Source organism: Cherax quadricarinatus, chromosome 11, assembly GCF_038502225.1.
Source record: "Cherax quadricarinatus isolate ZL_2023a chromosome 11, ASM3850222v1, whole genome shotgun sequence".
In the NCBI taxonomy this organism is placed as follows: domain Eukaryota; kingdom Metazoa; phylum Arthropoda; class Malacostraca; order Decapoda; family Parastacidae; genus Cherax; species Cherax quadricarinatus.
In genome coordinates, this window is record NC_091302.1 from 38386070 (window position 1) to 38405454 (window position 19385).

Here is a 19385-nt window from a genome sequence, read left to right on the forward strand (position 1 = left end):
CAGGCCTAGTGTCTAATCGACATGTGCCTAGGACAAAATGGTAACTAACAGACACACACACACATACACACTGAAGGTATGGTACACAAACGCTGATGGAATAACAAATAAGTGGGAGGAGTGGCACAAAAGAGTCAAATAGGCATCAACGGACATCATAGCTCTCACAGAAACCAAGCTTACACGTATGATAACAGATGCCGTTTTTCCAACGGGATACTAGATCCTGAGGAAAGATGGAGGGAACAGGGAGGATGGAGGAGTGGCACTGCTGATCAAAAACCGATGAAATTTTGATGAGCTTGAGAGAGGAGACAGCAGAGAAGCAAGTGATTACATAGTGGGAACGCTTCACTCTGGACGTCCCAAAATGGTAATTGCAGTGATGTATAACCCACCTCAGAACAGCAGGAGGCCAAGGCAAGAGTATGATGAAAGTAATAGAGCGATGGTTGACACACTGGCTGCAGTGGCCAAAAGAGCTCATGCATGCAGGGCAAAGCTCCTGATCATGGGTGACTTTAACCACAAGGAAGTCAATTGGGAGAACTTGGAGCCACATGGGGGCCAAGATACATGGAGGGCTAAGATGATGGAGGTGGTACTGGAAAACGTCATGTACCAACACGTAAGGGACACTACAAAAGAGAGAGAGAGAGAGAGAGAGAGAGAGAGAGAGAGAGGAGAGGAGAGGATGAACCAGCAAGACTGGACCTAGTATTCACCTTGAGTGGTGCAGATATTGAGGACATCACATATGAAAGACCCCTTGGGGCCAGCGATCATGTGGTTTTAAGCTTCGAAGGAAGGCCAGGGCGAATGAAGCCAATCTACAAGAAAGGGAACTACATGGGAATGAGGAACTTCCTGAATGGGGTTCAGTGGGACAGAGAACTGGCAGGGAAGCCAGTTAATGTGATGATGGAATATGTAACAATAATGTGCAAGGAGGCTGAGGAGAGGTTTGTACCCAAGGGTAACAGGAATAATGAAAAAGCCAGGATGAGCCCATGGTTCACCCGAAGGTGCAGGGAGGCAAAAACCAAGTGTGCTAGGGAATGGAAGAAGTTTAGAAGGCAAAGGACCCAGGAGAATAAGGAGAGCAGCCATAGAGCCAGAAATGAATATGCACAGATAAGAAGGTAGACCCAACGACAATATGAAAACGACATAGCAGCGAAAGCCAAATCTGACCTGAAGCTCTTATACAGCCACATCAGGAGGAAAACAACAGTCAAGGACCAAGTAATCAGGCTAAGGAAGGAAGGAGGAGAGACAACAAGAAATGACCGTGAAGTATGAGAGGAACTCAAGAGATTCAAGGAAGTGTTCACAGAGGAGACAGAAGGGGCTCCAGAAAGACAGAGAGGTGGGGTACACCACCAAGTGCTGGACAGAGTACACACAACCGAGGAAGAAGTGAAGAGGCTTCTGAGTGAGCTAGATACCTCAAAGGCAATGGGGCTGGATAACATCTCTCTATGGGTCCTGAGAGAGGGAGCAGAGGCGCTAAGCGTACCCCTAACAACATTATTCAATACATCTATCGAAACAAGGAGATTGCCTGAGGCATGGAAGACAGCAAATGTAGTCCCAATCTTTAAAAAAGGAGACAGACATGAAGCACTAAACTACAGACCTGTGTCACTGACATGTATAGTATGCAAAGTCATGGAGAAGATTATCAGGAAAAGAGTGGTGGAACACCTAGAAAGGAATGATCTCATCAACAGCAGTCAACATGGTTTTAGGGATGGGAAATCCTGTGTCACAAACCTACTGGAGTTCTATGACATGGTGACAGCAGTAAGATAAGAGAGAGAGGGGTGGGTGGATTGCATTTTCTTGGGCTGCAAGAAGGCGTTTGACACAGTTCCACACGAGATTAGTGCAAAAACTGGAGGACCAAGCAGGGATAACAGGGAAGGCACTACAATGGATCAGGGAATACTTTTCAGGAAGACAGCAGCGAGTCATGGTACGTGGCGAGGTGTCAGAGTGGGCGCCAGTGACCAGCGGGGTCGCACAGGGGTCAGTCCTGGGACCAGAGCTGTTTCTGGTATTTGCGAACGACATGACGGAAGGAATAGACGCCGAAGTGTCCCTGTTTGCAGATGACGTGAAATTGATGAGAAGAATTCATTCGATCGAAGACCAGGCAGAACTACAAAGGGATCTGGACAGGCTGTAGACCTGGTCCAGCAATTGGCTCCTGGAGTTCAACCTCACCAAGTGCAAAGTCATGAAGATTGGGGAAGGGCAAAGAAGACCGCAGACGGAGTTCAGTCTAGGGGGCCAGAGACTGCAAACCTCACTCAAGGAAAAAGATCTTGGGGTGAATATAACACCAGGAACATCTGAAGCGCACATCAACCAAATAACTGCTGCAGCATATGGGCACCTAGCAAACCTCAGTACAGCATTCCGACATCTTAATAAGGAATCGTTCAGGACCCTGTACACCGTGTATGTTAGGCCCATATTGGAGTATGCGGCACCAGTTTGGAACCCACATCTAGCCAAGCACGTAAAGAAACTAGAGAAAGTGCAAAGGTTTGTAACAAGACTAGTCCCAGAGATAAGGGGTATGTCTTATGAGAGGTTAAGGGAAATCGACCTGACAACACTGGAGGACAGGAGAGATGGGGGGACATGATAATGACATACAAAATACTGAGAGGAATTGACAAGGTGGACAAAGATGTTCCAGAGATGGAACACAGCAACAAGGGGACACAGTTGAAAGTTGAAGACGCAAAAGAATCACAGGGATGTTGGGAAGTATTTCTTCAGCCACAGAGTAGTCAGGAAGTGGAATAGTTTGGGAAGCGATGTAGTGGAGGCAGGATCCATACATAGCTTTAAGCAGAGGTATGATAGAGCTCATGGTTCAGGGAGAGTGACCTAGTAGTGACCAGTGAAGAGGAGGGGCCAGGAGCTATGAATCGACCCCTGCAACCACAACTAGGTGAGTGTACACACACACACACACACACACACACACACACACACACACACACACACACACACACACACACACACACACACACATATACATACATACGTATACATACATATGCACCCACCTCGACATAACACAAAAAGAAAGGCAGAAACTGAGGGAGATGGTACAAAGATGAAAGGAGGAAAGAGAGGTGAAGATGGAGATGGACAGGAGAACCCAGACTCAGGAGGAAGATCAAATACAGCCTCCCTTACAACCACCTACAGAAGCCCCCCAACCAGGACAACCTCAATGCAACCAAACATTCTACCCCAAAACACACATGCCATATCCAGTGCCCCCACCCACTTCACTACAAACTCCACCCCCACAGCAACCACCCATAGTTCCTTATCAGGTCTCCCACTTCCCCAACCCCAATGTACACCCCAGACCACAGTTTTAGAAAAGAAGTTGAAGGTGTGGTATACAAATGCAGATGGAATAACAAATAAGTGTGAGGAGTGGCATGAAAGAATCGAGGAGACGCCCCCAGACATAATAGCAATCACAGAAACAAAATTCACCAGGATAACAGATGCAATCTTTCCACCTGGATATCAAATCCTCAGGAAAGATAGGAGGAGAGGGGGAGGAGGAGTTGCACTGCTCATTAAAAACAGGTGGGGATTTGAGGAAATTGAAGGAATGGATAGTATGGGCAAAAGGGACTACTTATTAGGAGCAATCCAGTCTGAGGGCCATAAGGTGGTAATTGCAGTAATGTACAACCTGCCACAGAACTGCAGGAGGCCAAGAGAAGAATACGACGAGAGCAACAGAGCAATGGTCGACAAACTAGCCGAGGTGGCCAGAAGAGCTCACATAGGGGGAGCAGAGTTACTAGTTATGGGTGATTTCAATCACAAGGAGATTGACTGGGAAAACCTGGAGCCCCATGGGGGTCCCAAAACATGGAGGGCCAAGATGATGGATGTGGTACTGGAAAACTTCGTGCATCAACATGTTAAGGACACCACCAAAGAGAGAGGGGAAGATGAGCCAGCAAGACTGTACCTTGTGTTCACCTTAAGCAGTTCAGACATTAAGGGCATCACACATGAGAGACCCTTTGGAACTAGTGATCACATGGTTCTGTGCTTTGAATACATAGATCTACAAGTGGAGAGGGTAACAGGAGTTGAATGGGAAAGGCCAACCTATAAAAGGGTGGACTCTACAAGTATGAGGAACTTCCTGCAGGAGGCTCAGTGGTACAGAGAATTTGGTAGGAAAATCAGTAAATGAAATGATGGAATACATAACAACAAAATGCAAGGAGGCAGAGGAAAGGGTTGTTCCCAAGGGCAACAGAAATAATGGGAAGACCAGAACAAGCCCCTGGTTTACCCGTAGGTGTAGGGAGGCAAAACTAAGTGCACTAGAGAATGGAAAAAGTACGGGAGGCAGAGAACCCAGGAAAATAAAGAGATTAGTCAAAGAGCCAGAAACGAGTATGCACAGATTAGGAGGGAGGCCCAGCGATAGTATGAAAACAACATTGCATCGAAAGTCAAGTCTGATCCGAAACTGGTGTATAGCCACATTAGGAGGAAGACAACAGTCAAAGACCAGGTGATCAGGCTGAGGAAAGAAGGTGGGGAACTCACAAGAAATGATCAAGAGGTATGTGAGGAGCTCAACATGAGATTCAAGGAAGTATTTACAGTAGAGATAGGAATGGCTCTGGGAAGACAGCACAGAGGGGAATACCAACAGGATATGTACCAACAAGTGTTGGATGACATGCACACAATTGAGGATGAGGTGCAGAAGCTGCTAAGTGACGTTGATACCTCAAAGGCGATGGGACTGGACATCACCCCGTGGGTCCTTAGAGAAGGAGTAGAGATGCTGTGTGTGCCACTAACCACAATCTACAACACATCCCTTGAAACTGGGCAACTACCTGAGGTATGGAAGACATCAAATGTAGTCCCCATTTTTAAGAAAGGAGACAGAAACGAGGCCCTAAACTAAAGACATGTCACTGACGTGTATAGAATGCAAAGTCATGAAGAAGATTATCAGTAGGAGAGTGGTGGAGCACCTGGAAAGGAACAAGATTATAAATGACAACCAGCACGGATTCATGGAAGGCAAATAATGTGTCACAAACCTTCTGGAGTTTTATGACAAAATAACAGAAGTAATAGTTTACTATACTATTAGTATAGTAAACCTCAAGGGAGCTAGTCACTCTCTGTGCTCTACTGTCTCTCTGTTTGTTGATCAGATGCTTTGCCTTTACTAGCAACTTTATTTTGAATATTGTCTATTAAACATATCCTTGAGGTATCCTGGTAATATCTGTTGTTTTCAACCCTTGTACTGTAGCTCCAGTGTTTCCCACACACACACCCATACCTCTATAATCTATCAGTTTAAAGTCCTAGACAAGTCAGCAATGGCCCCCCTCAGTCAAGTTGGCTAATGCAACCACTCCGGCCCCTGCGAGATGTACTCCATCCCTTGCATACATATCACTTTTGCCATAAAATTTGCCTGAGTTATCAGTGAATGGAATTGCAAATTCCTTGCAGTACCTGTCTAGCCACCAATTTACACGAGTTGCCCTAGACATCCATTCATTGCCCACTCCCTGTCTAGGAAAGGTGCTACATGTGATTGGGACCCCTCCCTTAGACCTAATTACTGTACTGACTTGTACTTATCCAGCAGCTCGTCTCCTGCCCTTCCCAGTATAATTTCCGCCAGCACTAAGACAGATGATGGGCTTGTTCCCATTGCCTGACATAATGTTATTAAACCTGTTGAATATGCCATTAACACCAGCTCCTGAGAAGCACGCGCACACTGTCTAACATTCTTATCTCTGTTACAGAAAGCACGGTCCATATATCTTACCTGTGAGTCACCCACAACCAGTATGTTCTTAACCTTGATTAGACTGTAAAGTACAGTGCTCTTAAGGGATTTAATTCTAGGTTTAATCACTTGGAACTCCTTTTATGGATCTTTATAGTGTAAAGGTCAGATGATGATAGATAGTGTCTCCGGTATCTCGTATAATGTTCTTGTGCTAGTGTTCTCTTATTTTAGATACTCTTATAATGCACCACTTTGAAGATGTTTTTCTTTTTATGAAGCGGTTAAGCTTCTTGTCTCAGTTCTTGCTCCAGAGGTGCACACTTGCTGTTTATAATCTCTTCTGGGCATCAGCTTATATTGGGTAATAGTGACACCACTGCTGTGGTAGACCTGGCTAGCCAAGAGTGTTATTGCCTCTTTGTAGTTAAAGGAGCAGAGCTAAGCTTGCTTAATCACATCATCAATGTTAAATTTATCATAGATTTCCTTCCCCTCCCCCTTCCCCTCTGTTAATGGTGTTAATAGATTCCTTCTCAGTTTCTTTTATGGTTTTATATGCAGTTATATCTCCTTTTTTTTTTTTTATCAATCAAACACAAAGACATTTACAGTATATAATTTTCTTAGCTGATGCTATTTCAGATTTTTTCCAGTTCTGTTGTTTTTTTATATTATATCACACTACCAGTTCTGGTGTGTATTTTCTTATTTGTCAGTATTTACTGTTCAGTGTTGGTCATCAAATTTGTACAGTACTGTATACTGTATGTAACTGCTGAGAGATGGCCACCACTACCCTTTTCCTTACCATTTCTCTGTACCCTATGCAATCTTTACTTCTTAGACATGTGGTGTGTATCACTTATATCCTCATCCACTGTCATGAGTGACAGTATACAAATTCTGTAATGTTCATGATATTTATTTTAACAGAATACAGTAGCCCTTATAAAATAGGAAATGATGCTTTTAATTGTCATAGTAATTAATCTGCACAGTTACTGTCATAGGTTGTAATGAAGAGTAGATATTGAACTAATGGATTTCTTAAGAAATATTATTATTAGAAGCTCTGATTTTATGTTATTAAGTATTGATCATTCTGGTTCAGTATTAAAGGTTGAAGGTGTCAGTGTTGTTATCATACTGGCCCATCCACTTAACAAAATGAACTAGAGATATGGAGCGTGAAATGTTTGTGGCTCAGTATTGAGGATAGTATATTACGTTGTGGTCACGTGTAAAAAGTGGACGATGAGAAAGTGGTGAAGAAATAGTATATCAGTGTGTTAAATGCAGTTTTGAATGAAGTGGTGGATGTCTTCCTTTTCCATGAAAGTGAGGAACTTCAGTAAATGCAAACAAAAGAAAATTTTTTGAATGACTTGTTACACAATGAAGTGTACACATTATTAATTGTGCTGTTAAGTTCGATATTAGCAAATCAGACTATAAACCTTTACTATATTTTATACAATACATGGGTAAAGTATACAGTGATCAGTGAATTATGATAAGTACAGTATCACATATTTGATGACCAATATCAAGAACAATTTGACATAGGAAATATGGTTCATGTTGAGTATTTATGTATGGAAACCATTAAAATCCGAGCATAGTACTAATGCAAAGCCCATATCATTCAGAGCATATTTCATGCATAGTACAATACAATATGAACTACAGCATGTATAATTACATAAAGAAATCAAAGTATTTTAAAATTGTTTAAAGAGTAGGTAAATTGTCTATTTATTGTATATACGTATATTGACGTATTTGATGTACACATACTGTATTTATATAGTAATAGCAGTAGCTTAACTAAACAACAATAAGGATTTAATATGGCATTTACAAACATTACTTGGTACTGAGGATTGTCGAGTGTTGGTAGCCAAGAGCTCCAGTGACACCAGTGATAGCTGGCACACACATTTTTGGCACTGGCCAGGTATCCTAGAATGCTCACTTTTTCTTAGAGCAAAAAAAAATATTTAAAAAATACTTCTCCCCATATCTTTTAAGGTTTAATTTAAAACATTACCAATGTGTGTGTTAAGATATTTTTCATTTTACTGTACTGTAGCCAGGGTGCACAACCCTGTTGCTAATCACCACAAATGACAAATTGGCCATGAAAGTGTCAAATTTGAGTTTGCTGTATTTTGGCTCTAATAAAATGTAACAAAACTTTTTCCTGACAGATCTCAAATTGTTGTCAGTTTAGAGGCAGAGCTGAGAGGTACTGTACATTGATGTCAGATATTCAGCCAACATTTTTGCAACTTGTCAGACAAAAGAATTGTCAAATTTTGCATAAAATTTCCTCATGTTTTTCAATTTAAGCAATTTGTTTCATTTGTCTTAGGCAGTTGTAACTGAATAGTCAAAATATACATATTTTGAATGAACCTGTTCAAACAGTTTATTATATTTTTTAATTTCCATTTGAGCAGCCCAATTTCTAATTTTTTTTTTTTTTTTTTTTTTTTTTTTTTTTTTTTTTTTTTTTTTTTTTTTTTGCATAGTACGGTGAATTTCACTTTTCATGCACCGCATCTTTGGCTACGTTTAAAAATGAGCTTCCTACTTATGCTCCATACTGTACACTCTTCTCATGTATGTGAATGACTCTGTAAGACATGAGTAATGTAATTGTCATAAAAGAAATCTGGGTAATTAGTTTTAGTACATCTGCAATACCATATACTAAATCCTTCTTTCAAATGACTGTACAGTATTCATATATAATAGTGGGAAAATCTCTCTCCTTCGTATATTAGCAGGAATTGTAGGCTTTAATTTTATGCAGACTGAAATCTTGTAGTGTACATTAATTTTTACAGGAAATAAAAAAAAAATACATTCCCTATTGTATAGTAAAATAGTACAGTATTACTATTCTCCAAGATACAGGTGGACCTCACTTTACTGTGCTTTGCTTTATGGCACTTCACTAATGCAGCAGATTTCAATTATACCCATTCCTCACTTATTCAGACTTCCTACGATAAATATATTCACCACTCGCTATGAACTAAGGACGAAAATATTTTAAGATAAGTAATGTGTGTACTGTATATGCATTTTTTAGGCCTAGCTCTATTGCTCACTTAAGATATGATAATCTAAACATGTTATCAGGCTTATCTTTGCATTTGAAAGTGAAAAAAGTCAGTGTTTCACTATACACTTGACCCTCGATAATCGTAAGGCTCGAAAGTCGGAATTTTCGAAAACCGTAACGTTACTTTCATCAGAACATTGACTCGCGAATCGTCGTTTGACTCGCAAATAGTCGTTCGTCCCAGACGCGTACTCGCTGCTCTCTGAGCCGCCTCGCACTCCCTTCCCAGCCAGTGTGGCATTGTTTACCAGTGAGTGACGGTCCCCTCACTTGTTCATACGAAATATTTCATAATATTTCATTCATTTTAGTGCTTACAACTGCTAAATAATCTACCATGGCTCCAAAGAAAGCTCCTAGTGCCAGGCCTTTGGTAAAGGTGAGAAATACAATTGAATTCAAGAAAAACATCATTGAACAATATGAAAGTGGCATACATATGGTCGAACTGGCCAGGATGTATAAGAAACCCCATACAACCATAGCTTCCATCATGGCCAAGAAAAAGGAAATCAAGGAAGCTGTTGTTGCAAAGGGGATAAATATGCTGACAAAAATGAGATCGCCAGTACTCGAAGATGTTGAGAAGTTATTATTGGTGTGGATAAACGAGAAACAATTAAGCAGTCCCTTATTTGTGAAAAGGCTAGGCAGTTGCATGACGATCTGGTAAAGAAGTTGCCTGCAACGAGTACTGATATCTGTGAATTTAAGGCCAGCAAAGTCTGGTTTGAGAGATTTAAAAACCGTAGAGGCATACACAGTGTGATAAGGCATGGCGAGGCTGCCAGTTCAGACAAAATTGCAGCTACAAAATTTGTAAGTGAATTCAAGGAGTACATACAGATTGAACAATTAAAACCACAACAAGTGTTCAGTTGTGACGAAACAGGCCTCTTTTGGAAGAAAATGCCAAAGAGGACCTACATTACTCAGGAGGAAAAGGGACTGCCAGGACACAAGCCTATGAAAGACAGGCTGACACTCATGTTTTGTAGTAATGCTAGTGGGGATTTCAAAGTGAAGCCATTACTAGTGTACCATTCTGAAAATCCCAGAGCATTCAAGAAAAGCAATGTTATGAAGAGTAAATTGTGTGTATTTTGGAAAGCTAATAATAAGGCATGGGTCACAAGGGAAATTTTCGTCGAGTGGTTCAATGAATGTTTGGCCCCAGTGTGAAGAATTACCTCCTGGAAAAGAAATTGGTTCTCAAGTGCCTCCTGCTAATGGCCAGTGCACCTGCTCATCCTCCAAACTTGGATGACCTAATTCTGGAGGAGTATGGGTTCATCACAGTAAAGTTCTTGTCCCCTAATACCATTCCTCTCCTCCAGCCCATGGACCAGCAGATCATTTCAAACTTTAAAAAACTCAACACCAAAGCAATGTTTCAAGGGTGCTTTAATGTGACCTCAGGCACTCACTTGACCCTAAGAGAGTTTTGGAAAGAACACTTCAGTATCCTCCATTGCATAAGCCTTATAGGTAAGGCTTGGGAGGGAGTGACTACCAGGACTTTGAACTCTGCTTGGAGAAAATTGTGGCCAGATTGTGTCCACAAGAGGGATTTTGAAGGGTTTGGGGCTGACCCTGACGAGCCTATGGCAGTTGTTGGAATCTGTTGTGGTATTGGGGAGTTCCATGGGGTTGGATGTGAGTTTGGAGGATGTAGAAGAGTTGGTGGAGGACCACAGCAAAGAGCTAACCACTGAGGAGCGGCAAGAGCTTCAGCTGGAACAGCAACAGACCGCAGCTCAGAATATTGCTGCAGAGGAGGAGGAAGAGAGATGGAAGAAGTTACCTTCTTCAGAAATGAAGGAGATTTTTGAAATGTGGGGTAGAATGGAAAGATTTATGGAGAAATGTCACCCTGACAAGGCTGTTGCAAGTCATATCGGCAACTTGTACAGTGTTGGTTCATTTTAGGGAAGTTTTAAAGAGACTCCAGAAACAGAGCTCTCTGGACAATTTTTTTGCGAGCCAGGGCTCCAGTGACTCTCAAGCTGGTCCTGGTGGCATAAGAAACAGAGAAGAGAAGTAACCCTAGGAAAGGACTTGGTACCTGAGGTGTTGATGGAAAGAGATTCCCCTTCCAAATAGTAAATAATCCAATCTCTCCCCTCCTCCAGTCTTCCATACAGTCTAACGTTTCATTCATCATGTCGCATTGTGTTGTGTACTACATCTATATTTCATGTAAAAAAAAAATTTTTTTTAATACTTATGGGTGTCTGGAACGGATTAATTGTATTTACATTATTTCTTATGGGGAAATTGGTTTTGAAAATCGTCAATTTCAAAAATAGTCACACTTCCTGGAACGGATTAATTACAGCAATTTTTGCTTTACAGCAGTAGCCCAGAACCTAACCTAACCTGGATAAGCAGGTCCCTCCTGTAGATAGAATTATAATTATGACGGCAAAAAAATGGGAAGTGTAGTCTTAGGAGTTAGTGGAAGTAAATAGGTTTCCTTGAAGTGACACCATGTTACTGTCTATAATGAGCAGTATTTTAATAATTCTGTACTCTAGTGGTATTTAAGGAATTTTTGAAATACTATAACACAGCATTTATGCAATATTATAAACTACTGTATGCAACTTGTAGGAATTAATAACCTTATTAACTTTACTTTGTTTTAAGCTTTCGTGTACAGTGGACCCCCGAGTTTTGTCGGCATTGACTTTCGTGAAATCCGACTTTCGGCAAGTTTTTTTGGCAAAATTTAGCTTCGCGGTTCGTGATTGGACTCATGATTCAGCGATCGTCCGGTGCCTGTCACCGCTCGCACAAAGCCAGTCTCCTGCACCATTCACACTCAGTGTGCCATTGTTTACCAGCACGTGACCATCACCCCACGGGTTCATACAATACATTTCATAATAATCCATTGTTTTTTGTGCTTGAAAGTGCTAAATAAGTCACCATGGGCCCAAGGAAAACTAGTGCAAGCCCTTTGGTATAGAAAGCGAGGAACACGATCGAATTCAAGAAGGAAATCATTGAAAAATATGATAGAGTGCGTGTTACAGAACTTGCCAGGATGTATGGCAAACCCCATTCAACCATCACTTCAATCATGGTGAAGGGAAAGGAAATAAAGTGTGCTGTTGTTGCAAAAGGGGTAGATATGCTGACAAAAAAGAGATCGCAAATCCTCGAAGAAGTGGAAAGGTTATTGTTGGTGTGGAGTACCCAAAAACAGTTAGCAGGAGATAGTATTATGCAGTTGATAATATGTGAAAAGGCAAGGCAGTTGCATGACGAGCTCGTGTAGAAAATGCCTGCAACGAGTGGTGATGCTTGTGATTTTAAGGCCAGCAAAGGTTGGTTTGAGAGATTTAAGAAGTGTAGTGGCATTCACACTGTGATAAGGCATGGTGAGGCTGCCAGTTCTGACAAAAAAGCAGCTGAGAAATTTGTACAGGAGTTTAAGGAGTGCATAGACACGGGAGAATTCAAACCCCAACAAGTGTTTAAATGTGACAAAACAGGCCTCTTTTGGAAGAAAATGCCGAAGAGGACTTAGATTACGTAGGAGGAAACAGCACTCCCAGCACACAAACCTATGAAGGATAGGCTTACTCTCATGCTTTGTAGTAATGCTAGTGGGATTGCAAAGTGAAGCCTTTACTGGTGTATCACTCTGAAAATCCCAGTGTTCAAGAAAAAGTGTCACCAAGGGTAATTTGTGTGTGATGTGGAAGGCTAACAATAAGGCATGGGTCACAAGGGGAATCTTCCTAGACTGGTTTAATGAAGTGTTTGGCCCCAGTGTGAAGAAATAACTCCTGGAAAATATTTTGCCACTCGAGTGCCTCCTGGTAATGGACAATGCTCCTGCTCATCCTCCAGACTTGGAAGAGCAAATAGTGGAGGTGTTTAGTTTCATCATGGTGAAGTTCTTGTCCCCTAATACAACTCTCATCCAGCCCATGGACCAGCAGGCCATTTCAAACTTCAAAAAACTGTACACCAAAGCAGTGTTTCAAAAGTGCTTTGAAGTGACCTCAGAAACTGAATTGACCCTAAGAGAGTTCTGGAAAGATCACTTCAATATCCTCGCATGCATAAACTTTATAGGTAAAGCTTGGGAAGGAGTGACTTGCAGAACTTTGAATTCTGCTTGGAGAAAATTGTGGCCAGAATGTGTACAAGAGAGGGATTTTGAAGGGTTTGGGGCTGACCCTAAGGAGCCTATGCCAGTTGTGGAATCTATTGTGACATTGGGGAAGTCCCTGGGGTTGGAGGTGAGTGGCGAGGGTGTGGAAGAGTTGGTGGAGGACCACAGGGAAGAGCTAACCACTGAAGAGCTGCAAGAGCTTCATCTGCAACAGCAGATCACAGCTCAGGAAATTACTGCAGAGGAGGAGAGAGAGAGATGGAGGAACGTGCCTTCTTCAAAGATTAAGGACATTTGTGCAAACATTTATGGATGAACTTCACCCTAACAAAGCTGTTGCAGGCCGTATTGGCAACATGTACAATGACAGTATTGTGTCCCACTTCAGACAAATCTTAAAGAAACACCAGAAACAGAGCTCTCTGGACGGATATTTTGTGCGACAAGGGCCCAGTGACTCTAAAGCTGTTCCCAGTGTCTTTAAAAAACAAAGGGAAGTAACCCCAGATAAGTATTTGGTACCCGAAGATTCTCCTTCCAAACAATAGTGTACACCCTCCTATCCCCTCCTCCCGTCTTCCATCCACCCAGAAGTCTTAGTAAAGGTAAGCATAATGTTGTTATTAATTTATGTATGTGTGTACTTGATTTCTCATTGTTTTCAGTATGTAAATCTTTAATTAATTTGAAAAAAAAATTATTTTAATGTTTTTGGGTGTTTGGAACGGATTAATTTTATTTCCATTATTTCTTATGGGGAAAATGGTTTCACCATTTGGCAATTTCAACATTTGGCAGACTCTGGAACGGATTAATCACGAAACTCGGGGGACCACTGTAATTAGAAAAATTTACTATACTGTATCATTATGCAAGGTATTTCTTATGGAGGAAACCTTGTGAAACTAGGTATCACAGATGCATTCAAAGTTACTTCACTAATGTAAATTATGATTCTGAGAAGTATACATGTTAAATGTACAGTAATGAATTAGTCATAGATGGAGTCACATGATGGTTACATTTTGTCATTTCTAAATCTAAGTACTGATATTTGGTTTCTCACTTATGGTGACAATAGAATTAAATATTTATTAGATTACAGTTATTTAATTTTGTCACACTGAATATTATATCCCATACTTGTTTCTTTTTTTTACAGAGTCCTGAACATATCTCTGGCTAATGCCCTCTCAGGCAGAAGTGAGTACTATATCTCTGACAGGTTTTATATGTTTGCAGGGTTACATTTCCACCTGTACATTTTCTAAATGTGCAGTTAGTCACAATAATGGGGGACTTCCCACAAGAAAGGGGACAAGAAAGCCACTTGTGTTGAATACTTGAATATAGAGTACTGGTGTGTCTGAAACTTGTGCAGGGTTATCAAAGCTTATTGCCTGAGTAGTATTGGAAGTGGGTTGGGCAAATTTTTTGTTAGTGGGTTGGATTTGAGAAGGACCTGCCCAGTATGGGCCAATAGGCCATTTGCAGTGATCCGGTGGCCTGGTGGCTAAAGATCCCTCTTCACACACGGAGGGCCCGGGTTCGATTCCCGGCGGGTGGAAACATTTCGACACGACTCACGAAATCGTAATGACATGATTGCAAACAAACCATACCACGGGCGGGATTTGAACCCGCGGTCAGAGAGTCTCAAAACTCCAGACCGTCACGTTAGCCACTGGACCAGCTAGCCACAAAAAGATTTGTCCAACTAGGTATATTTCTACACCATAGGAAGGTTAGCATAGGCACCACTGTGCCTATGTTGACGGCAGTGAGGGGACATGAGCTAGAGTTCGTCACAGCCACGCTAGCTGGAGATTCGTCTGTAAAAACTTACATTTGTGGTCACTGGTGCCTATGCTAACCTTCCTATGGTGTAGAAATATACCTAGTTGGACGAATCTTATTGTGGCTAGCTGGTCCAGTGGCTAACACGACAGTCTAGAATTTTGAGACTGACCGCGGGTTCAAATCCCGCCCGTGGTATGGTTCATTTCGACACGTTTCCTTACGCCTGTTGTCCTGTTCACCTTGCAGCAAATAGGTACCTGGGTGTTAGTCGACTGGTGTGGGTCGCATCCTGGGGGACAAGATTAAGGACCCCAATGGAAATAAGTTACAGTCCTCGATGACGCACTGACTTTCTTGGGTTATCCTGGGTGGCTAACCCTCCGGGGTTAAAAATTTGAATGAAATCTTGTCTTATCTTCTTATCGTAGTACAGTTGTTGGATATTTAATGAGATTTTTAATGTGCACATGCATGCATGATTCATTCTCTCTCTCTGTCTCTCTCTCTGTCTCTCTCTGTCTCTGTCTCTCTCTCTGTCTCTCTCTCTGTCTCTCTGTCTCTCTCTGTCTCTCTCTCTGTCTCTCTCTCTGTCTCTCTGTCTCTGTCTCTCTGTCTCTGTCTCTCTGTCTCTCTGTCTCTCTGTCTCTGTCTCTCTGTCTCTGTCTCTCTGTCTCTGTCTCTGCCTCTCTCTCTCTCTCTCTCTCTTTTTACACAGGGTTTGACAAGGTTAGGTTAAGGATCCCTAGCTTTATTAACAAGCTATTTACAGGTTAACGATTCCTAACTTTATTGACAAGCTAAGAGCTGTTTCCTACATCAGCTCATTTGAAAGCATTTTTATTGTTATGAAACGTACAAGTAGGGTACAGGATGAAGGGCACAGAAGATCGCAGACGGAGTACAGTCTAGGGGGCCAGAAACTACAAACCTCACTCAATGAAAAAGATCTTGGGGTGAGTATAACACCAGGCACATCTCCTGAGGCACACATCGACCAAATAACTGCTGCAGCATATGGGCGCCTAGCAAACCTCAGAACAGCATTCCGACATCTTAATAAGGAATCGCTCAGGACCCTGTACACCGTCTACGTTAGGCCCATATTGGAGTTTGCGGCACCAGTTTGGAACCCACACCTTGCCAAGCACATAAAGAAACTAGAGAAAGTGCAAAGGTTTGTAACAAGACTAGTCCCAGAGCTAAGGGGTATGTCCTACGAGGAGAGGTTAAGGGAAATCAACCTGAGGACAATGGCAGACAGGAGAGATAGGGGGGACATGATAACGACATACAAAATACTGAGAGGAATTGTGTTCCAGAGATGGGACACAGCAACAAAGGGACGCAGTTGGAAGTTGAAGACACAGATGAATCATAGGGATGTTAGGAAGTATTTCTTCAGCCACAGAGTAGTCAGTAAGTGGAATAGTTTGGGAAGCGAAGTAGTGGAGGCAGGATCCATACATAGCTTTAAGCAGAGGTATGATAAAGCTCACGGTTCAAGGAGAGTGACCTAGTAGCGACCAGTGAAGAGGCAGGGCCAGGAGCTAGGACTCGACCCCTGGAACCTCAACCTCAACTAGGTGAATACGCGCGCGCGCGCGCACACACACACACACACACACACACACACACACACACACACACACACACACACACACACACACACACACACACACACACACACACACACACACACACACACACACACACACACACACACCCCCACACACACCCACCCACCCACCCACCGAGACCGACCGAGAGACCGCATGCAAATACTACAGGCCTAGTGTCTAACCGACATGTGCCTAGGACAGAATGGTAACTAACTAGAATTAAGCCATTATCACTTGTAGATTTTCTCTTATTCTTTATGACAGAAGGTGTTTGAAAGCTTTAAAGTTTCCATGTAACTCCATTGGTCTATTATGTTTGTATATTTTGCCTTTTCCAACCCAGTATCATATAATTTATCAAAGCGAGATAGAAATGCACAAAATGGAGGGTGGTTAGAATTAGAAATGCACAAAGTAAAGTGGGTTGGTTAATGTTGATCTGGCACCAAGGTGATGACGCAATATCCAGACAAGGTTGTGACGTCAACGCCCCTCAGCCCAGTCCCCAATACCTTTTAAAATGTTATTTGGCACAGCAGTTGATAATAACAATTTATTTTAAAGTTTGAGGTACTTACATCATCATATATTATAAGGGCAAAGTGAGAGAAGTGACAAGGATAGGCCAAGTGAATCAACCTACGGTCGTCTGCATGGTAGGGTATATGGGTGGTTGGGTGGGGGGGACTAACAGTGTGAGAGATTACTTCAGTTCTTCCATGTGTATTAATAGCACAAGGGCGAACCATGGAGGGACTGTGGAGGGAGATTTTGCGGTAAACTATTTACAACTAACAACGTACTATCAGTATATACTTTCTCCCATGACAAAGTAAACGCTTCGGGGTAAACCAGAGTAGTGAGAACAGTTGCAAAGTACTTTTTTCTGTTATGTTTTTCATGTTCAGTGGGCGGAGTACTTTTAATTAGGTGTCCACTCCCAATGACTTGTGATGCCCAGCGTTCTGTAAATCCAACAGTTCCTTGTAACTTTAACAGTTTTTAAGCTTGCTGTTTAAATTATGCGGTTTAGCTTTGATATTTTATAATTAAAGCTATTAAAAATAAGGCACATTACCGCTGCTGGAATAAATCACACGCTTACATATTAAAATTAATTTTATTACGTTTCAGAATTTTTTGGATTATCAGTTCGTAAGTAAACTAGTAAATAAGTGGAAGCCTGAAGTGAGATAAAGTTAGGAAGAGAGGAAAACGTTCTAGGGCAGATCAGTTCACATGGGTAGAGCACTGGGAGATTAATGCGATTATATGCAATATTTATTGACGTTTCGCTCATGCAGTGGACTTTTATCTAATCAGACCTATAAACCTGGTATGGGGATGAATAAGACGCATGCAACATTTACAGTAGGTATCTTTTTGTGGGTTTAGACGTTTCACCTGCGTAGCAGGCTTCTTCAGTAGAATATAGAACACTAGAAACAGTAAAAACGGAGAGGTAATTAGTCCTTCAGCCTTGATGGGTGATCAGTCCCTTAATCTGTTGTGCAGACGAAATGTTTCGGCAATAAAGATGCCTAAGTGTTGCAGAAACCTCTTATTCATCATCCTATTGGTACTGTACACCATTAATGCAACATTGGTATGGAAGAGTTTAGGAAGAAGTAAGTAGTAGTGAGGCAAGACGATCAAGTGAGGTATACTTCAAGTCACTTCGCGACTCCCAAGCGAGCAACAAGCTTTCTGGCAAGAGGTTTAGCAAAATTATAAGTCATTCTTAGGATTAAAGTTGTTAGACACACTGAGTGCGCTTTCGAGGCGTCATTTTTAAGTGTCGGTATCATTGGCAACTGTGTGCACCTCCGCAGTTTATCTAGTGGCTGTGTGAATTACGGTGCATTATGCACGCGTTTTTGAGGTTCTGGTGGCATGTTGATGCTCTGAAATGCACTTGTAAAGGTCTGAATATTTCACCTACGTAAATATTGTCAATTATTTCCAGATATGGTGCATATCAAACCATACCACGGGTGGGGATAGAACCCGCGATCAGTCTCAAAACTCCAGACCGTCGCGTTAGCCACTGGACCAGCTAGCCACAATAAGATTCGTCCAACTAGGTATATTTCTACACCATTAGGAAGGTTAGCATAGGCACCACTGTGACCACAAATGCAAGTTTTTACAGATGAATCTCCAGCTAGCGCGGCCGTGACGCACTCGAGCTCAAGTCCCCTCTAAGCCGTTAACATGACTCACGAAATCGTAATGACACGATTGCAAACAAACCATACGATTTCGTGAGTCATGTTAACGGCTTAGAGGGGACTTGAGCTCGAGTTCGTCACGGCTACGCTAGCTGGAGATTCATCTGTAAAAGCTTGCATTTATGGTCACAATGGTGCCTGTGCTAACCTTCCTATGGTGTAGAAATATACCTAGTTGAACGAATCTTATTGTGGCTAGCTGGTCCAGTGGCTAACGCGACGGTCAGGAGTTTTGAGACTCTGATCGCGGGTTCTATTCCCGCCCGTGGTATGGTTTGTTTGCAATCGTGTCATTACGATTTCATGAGTCATGGTGCATATCCTTTCAGTAATGTTAATTTTTCTGCCCGTTTATGCCTATACCTGGAGTTTACCTGGAGAGAGTTTCGGGGGTCAACGCCCCCGCGGCCCGGTCTGTGACCAGGCCTCCTGGTGGATCAGAGCCTGATCAACCAGGCTGTTACTGCTGGCTGCACGCAAACAAACGTACGAGCCACAGCCCGGCTGGTCAGGTACCGACTTAAGGTGCTTGTCCAGTGCCAGCTTGAAGACTGCCAGGGGTCTATTGGTAATCCCCCTTATGTATGCTGGGAGGCAGTTGAACAGTCTCGGGCCCCTGACACTTATTGTATGGTCT

General features: G+C 42.3%; 1 protein-coding gene across 4 annotated transcripts in view; it reads left to right on the forward strand.

Moving 5' to 3' along the window:
* Usp47 (ubiquitin specific protease 47) overlaps positions 1–19385 on the forward strand; it is a 433614-nt gene that overhangs the window by 13799 nt on the left and 400430 nt on the right. For all 4 annotated transcript variants that reach the window (XM_070083998.1, XM_070083999.1, XM_070083995.1 and 1 more), the window contains exon 2: positions 14261–14301. Coding sequence is in view for 2 of the 4 variants with exons in the window: in XM_070083995.1 (XP_069940096.1) it covers positions 14284–14301 (18 nt within the window). In the remaining 2 variants the exon portion in view is untranslated. The remainder of the gene's footprint in view (positions 1–14260; positions 14302–19385) is intronic.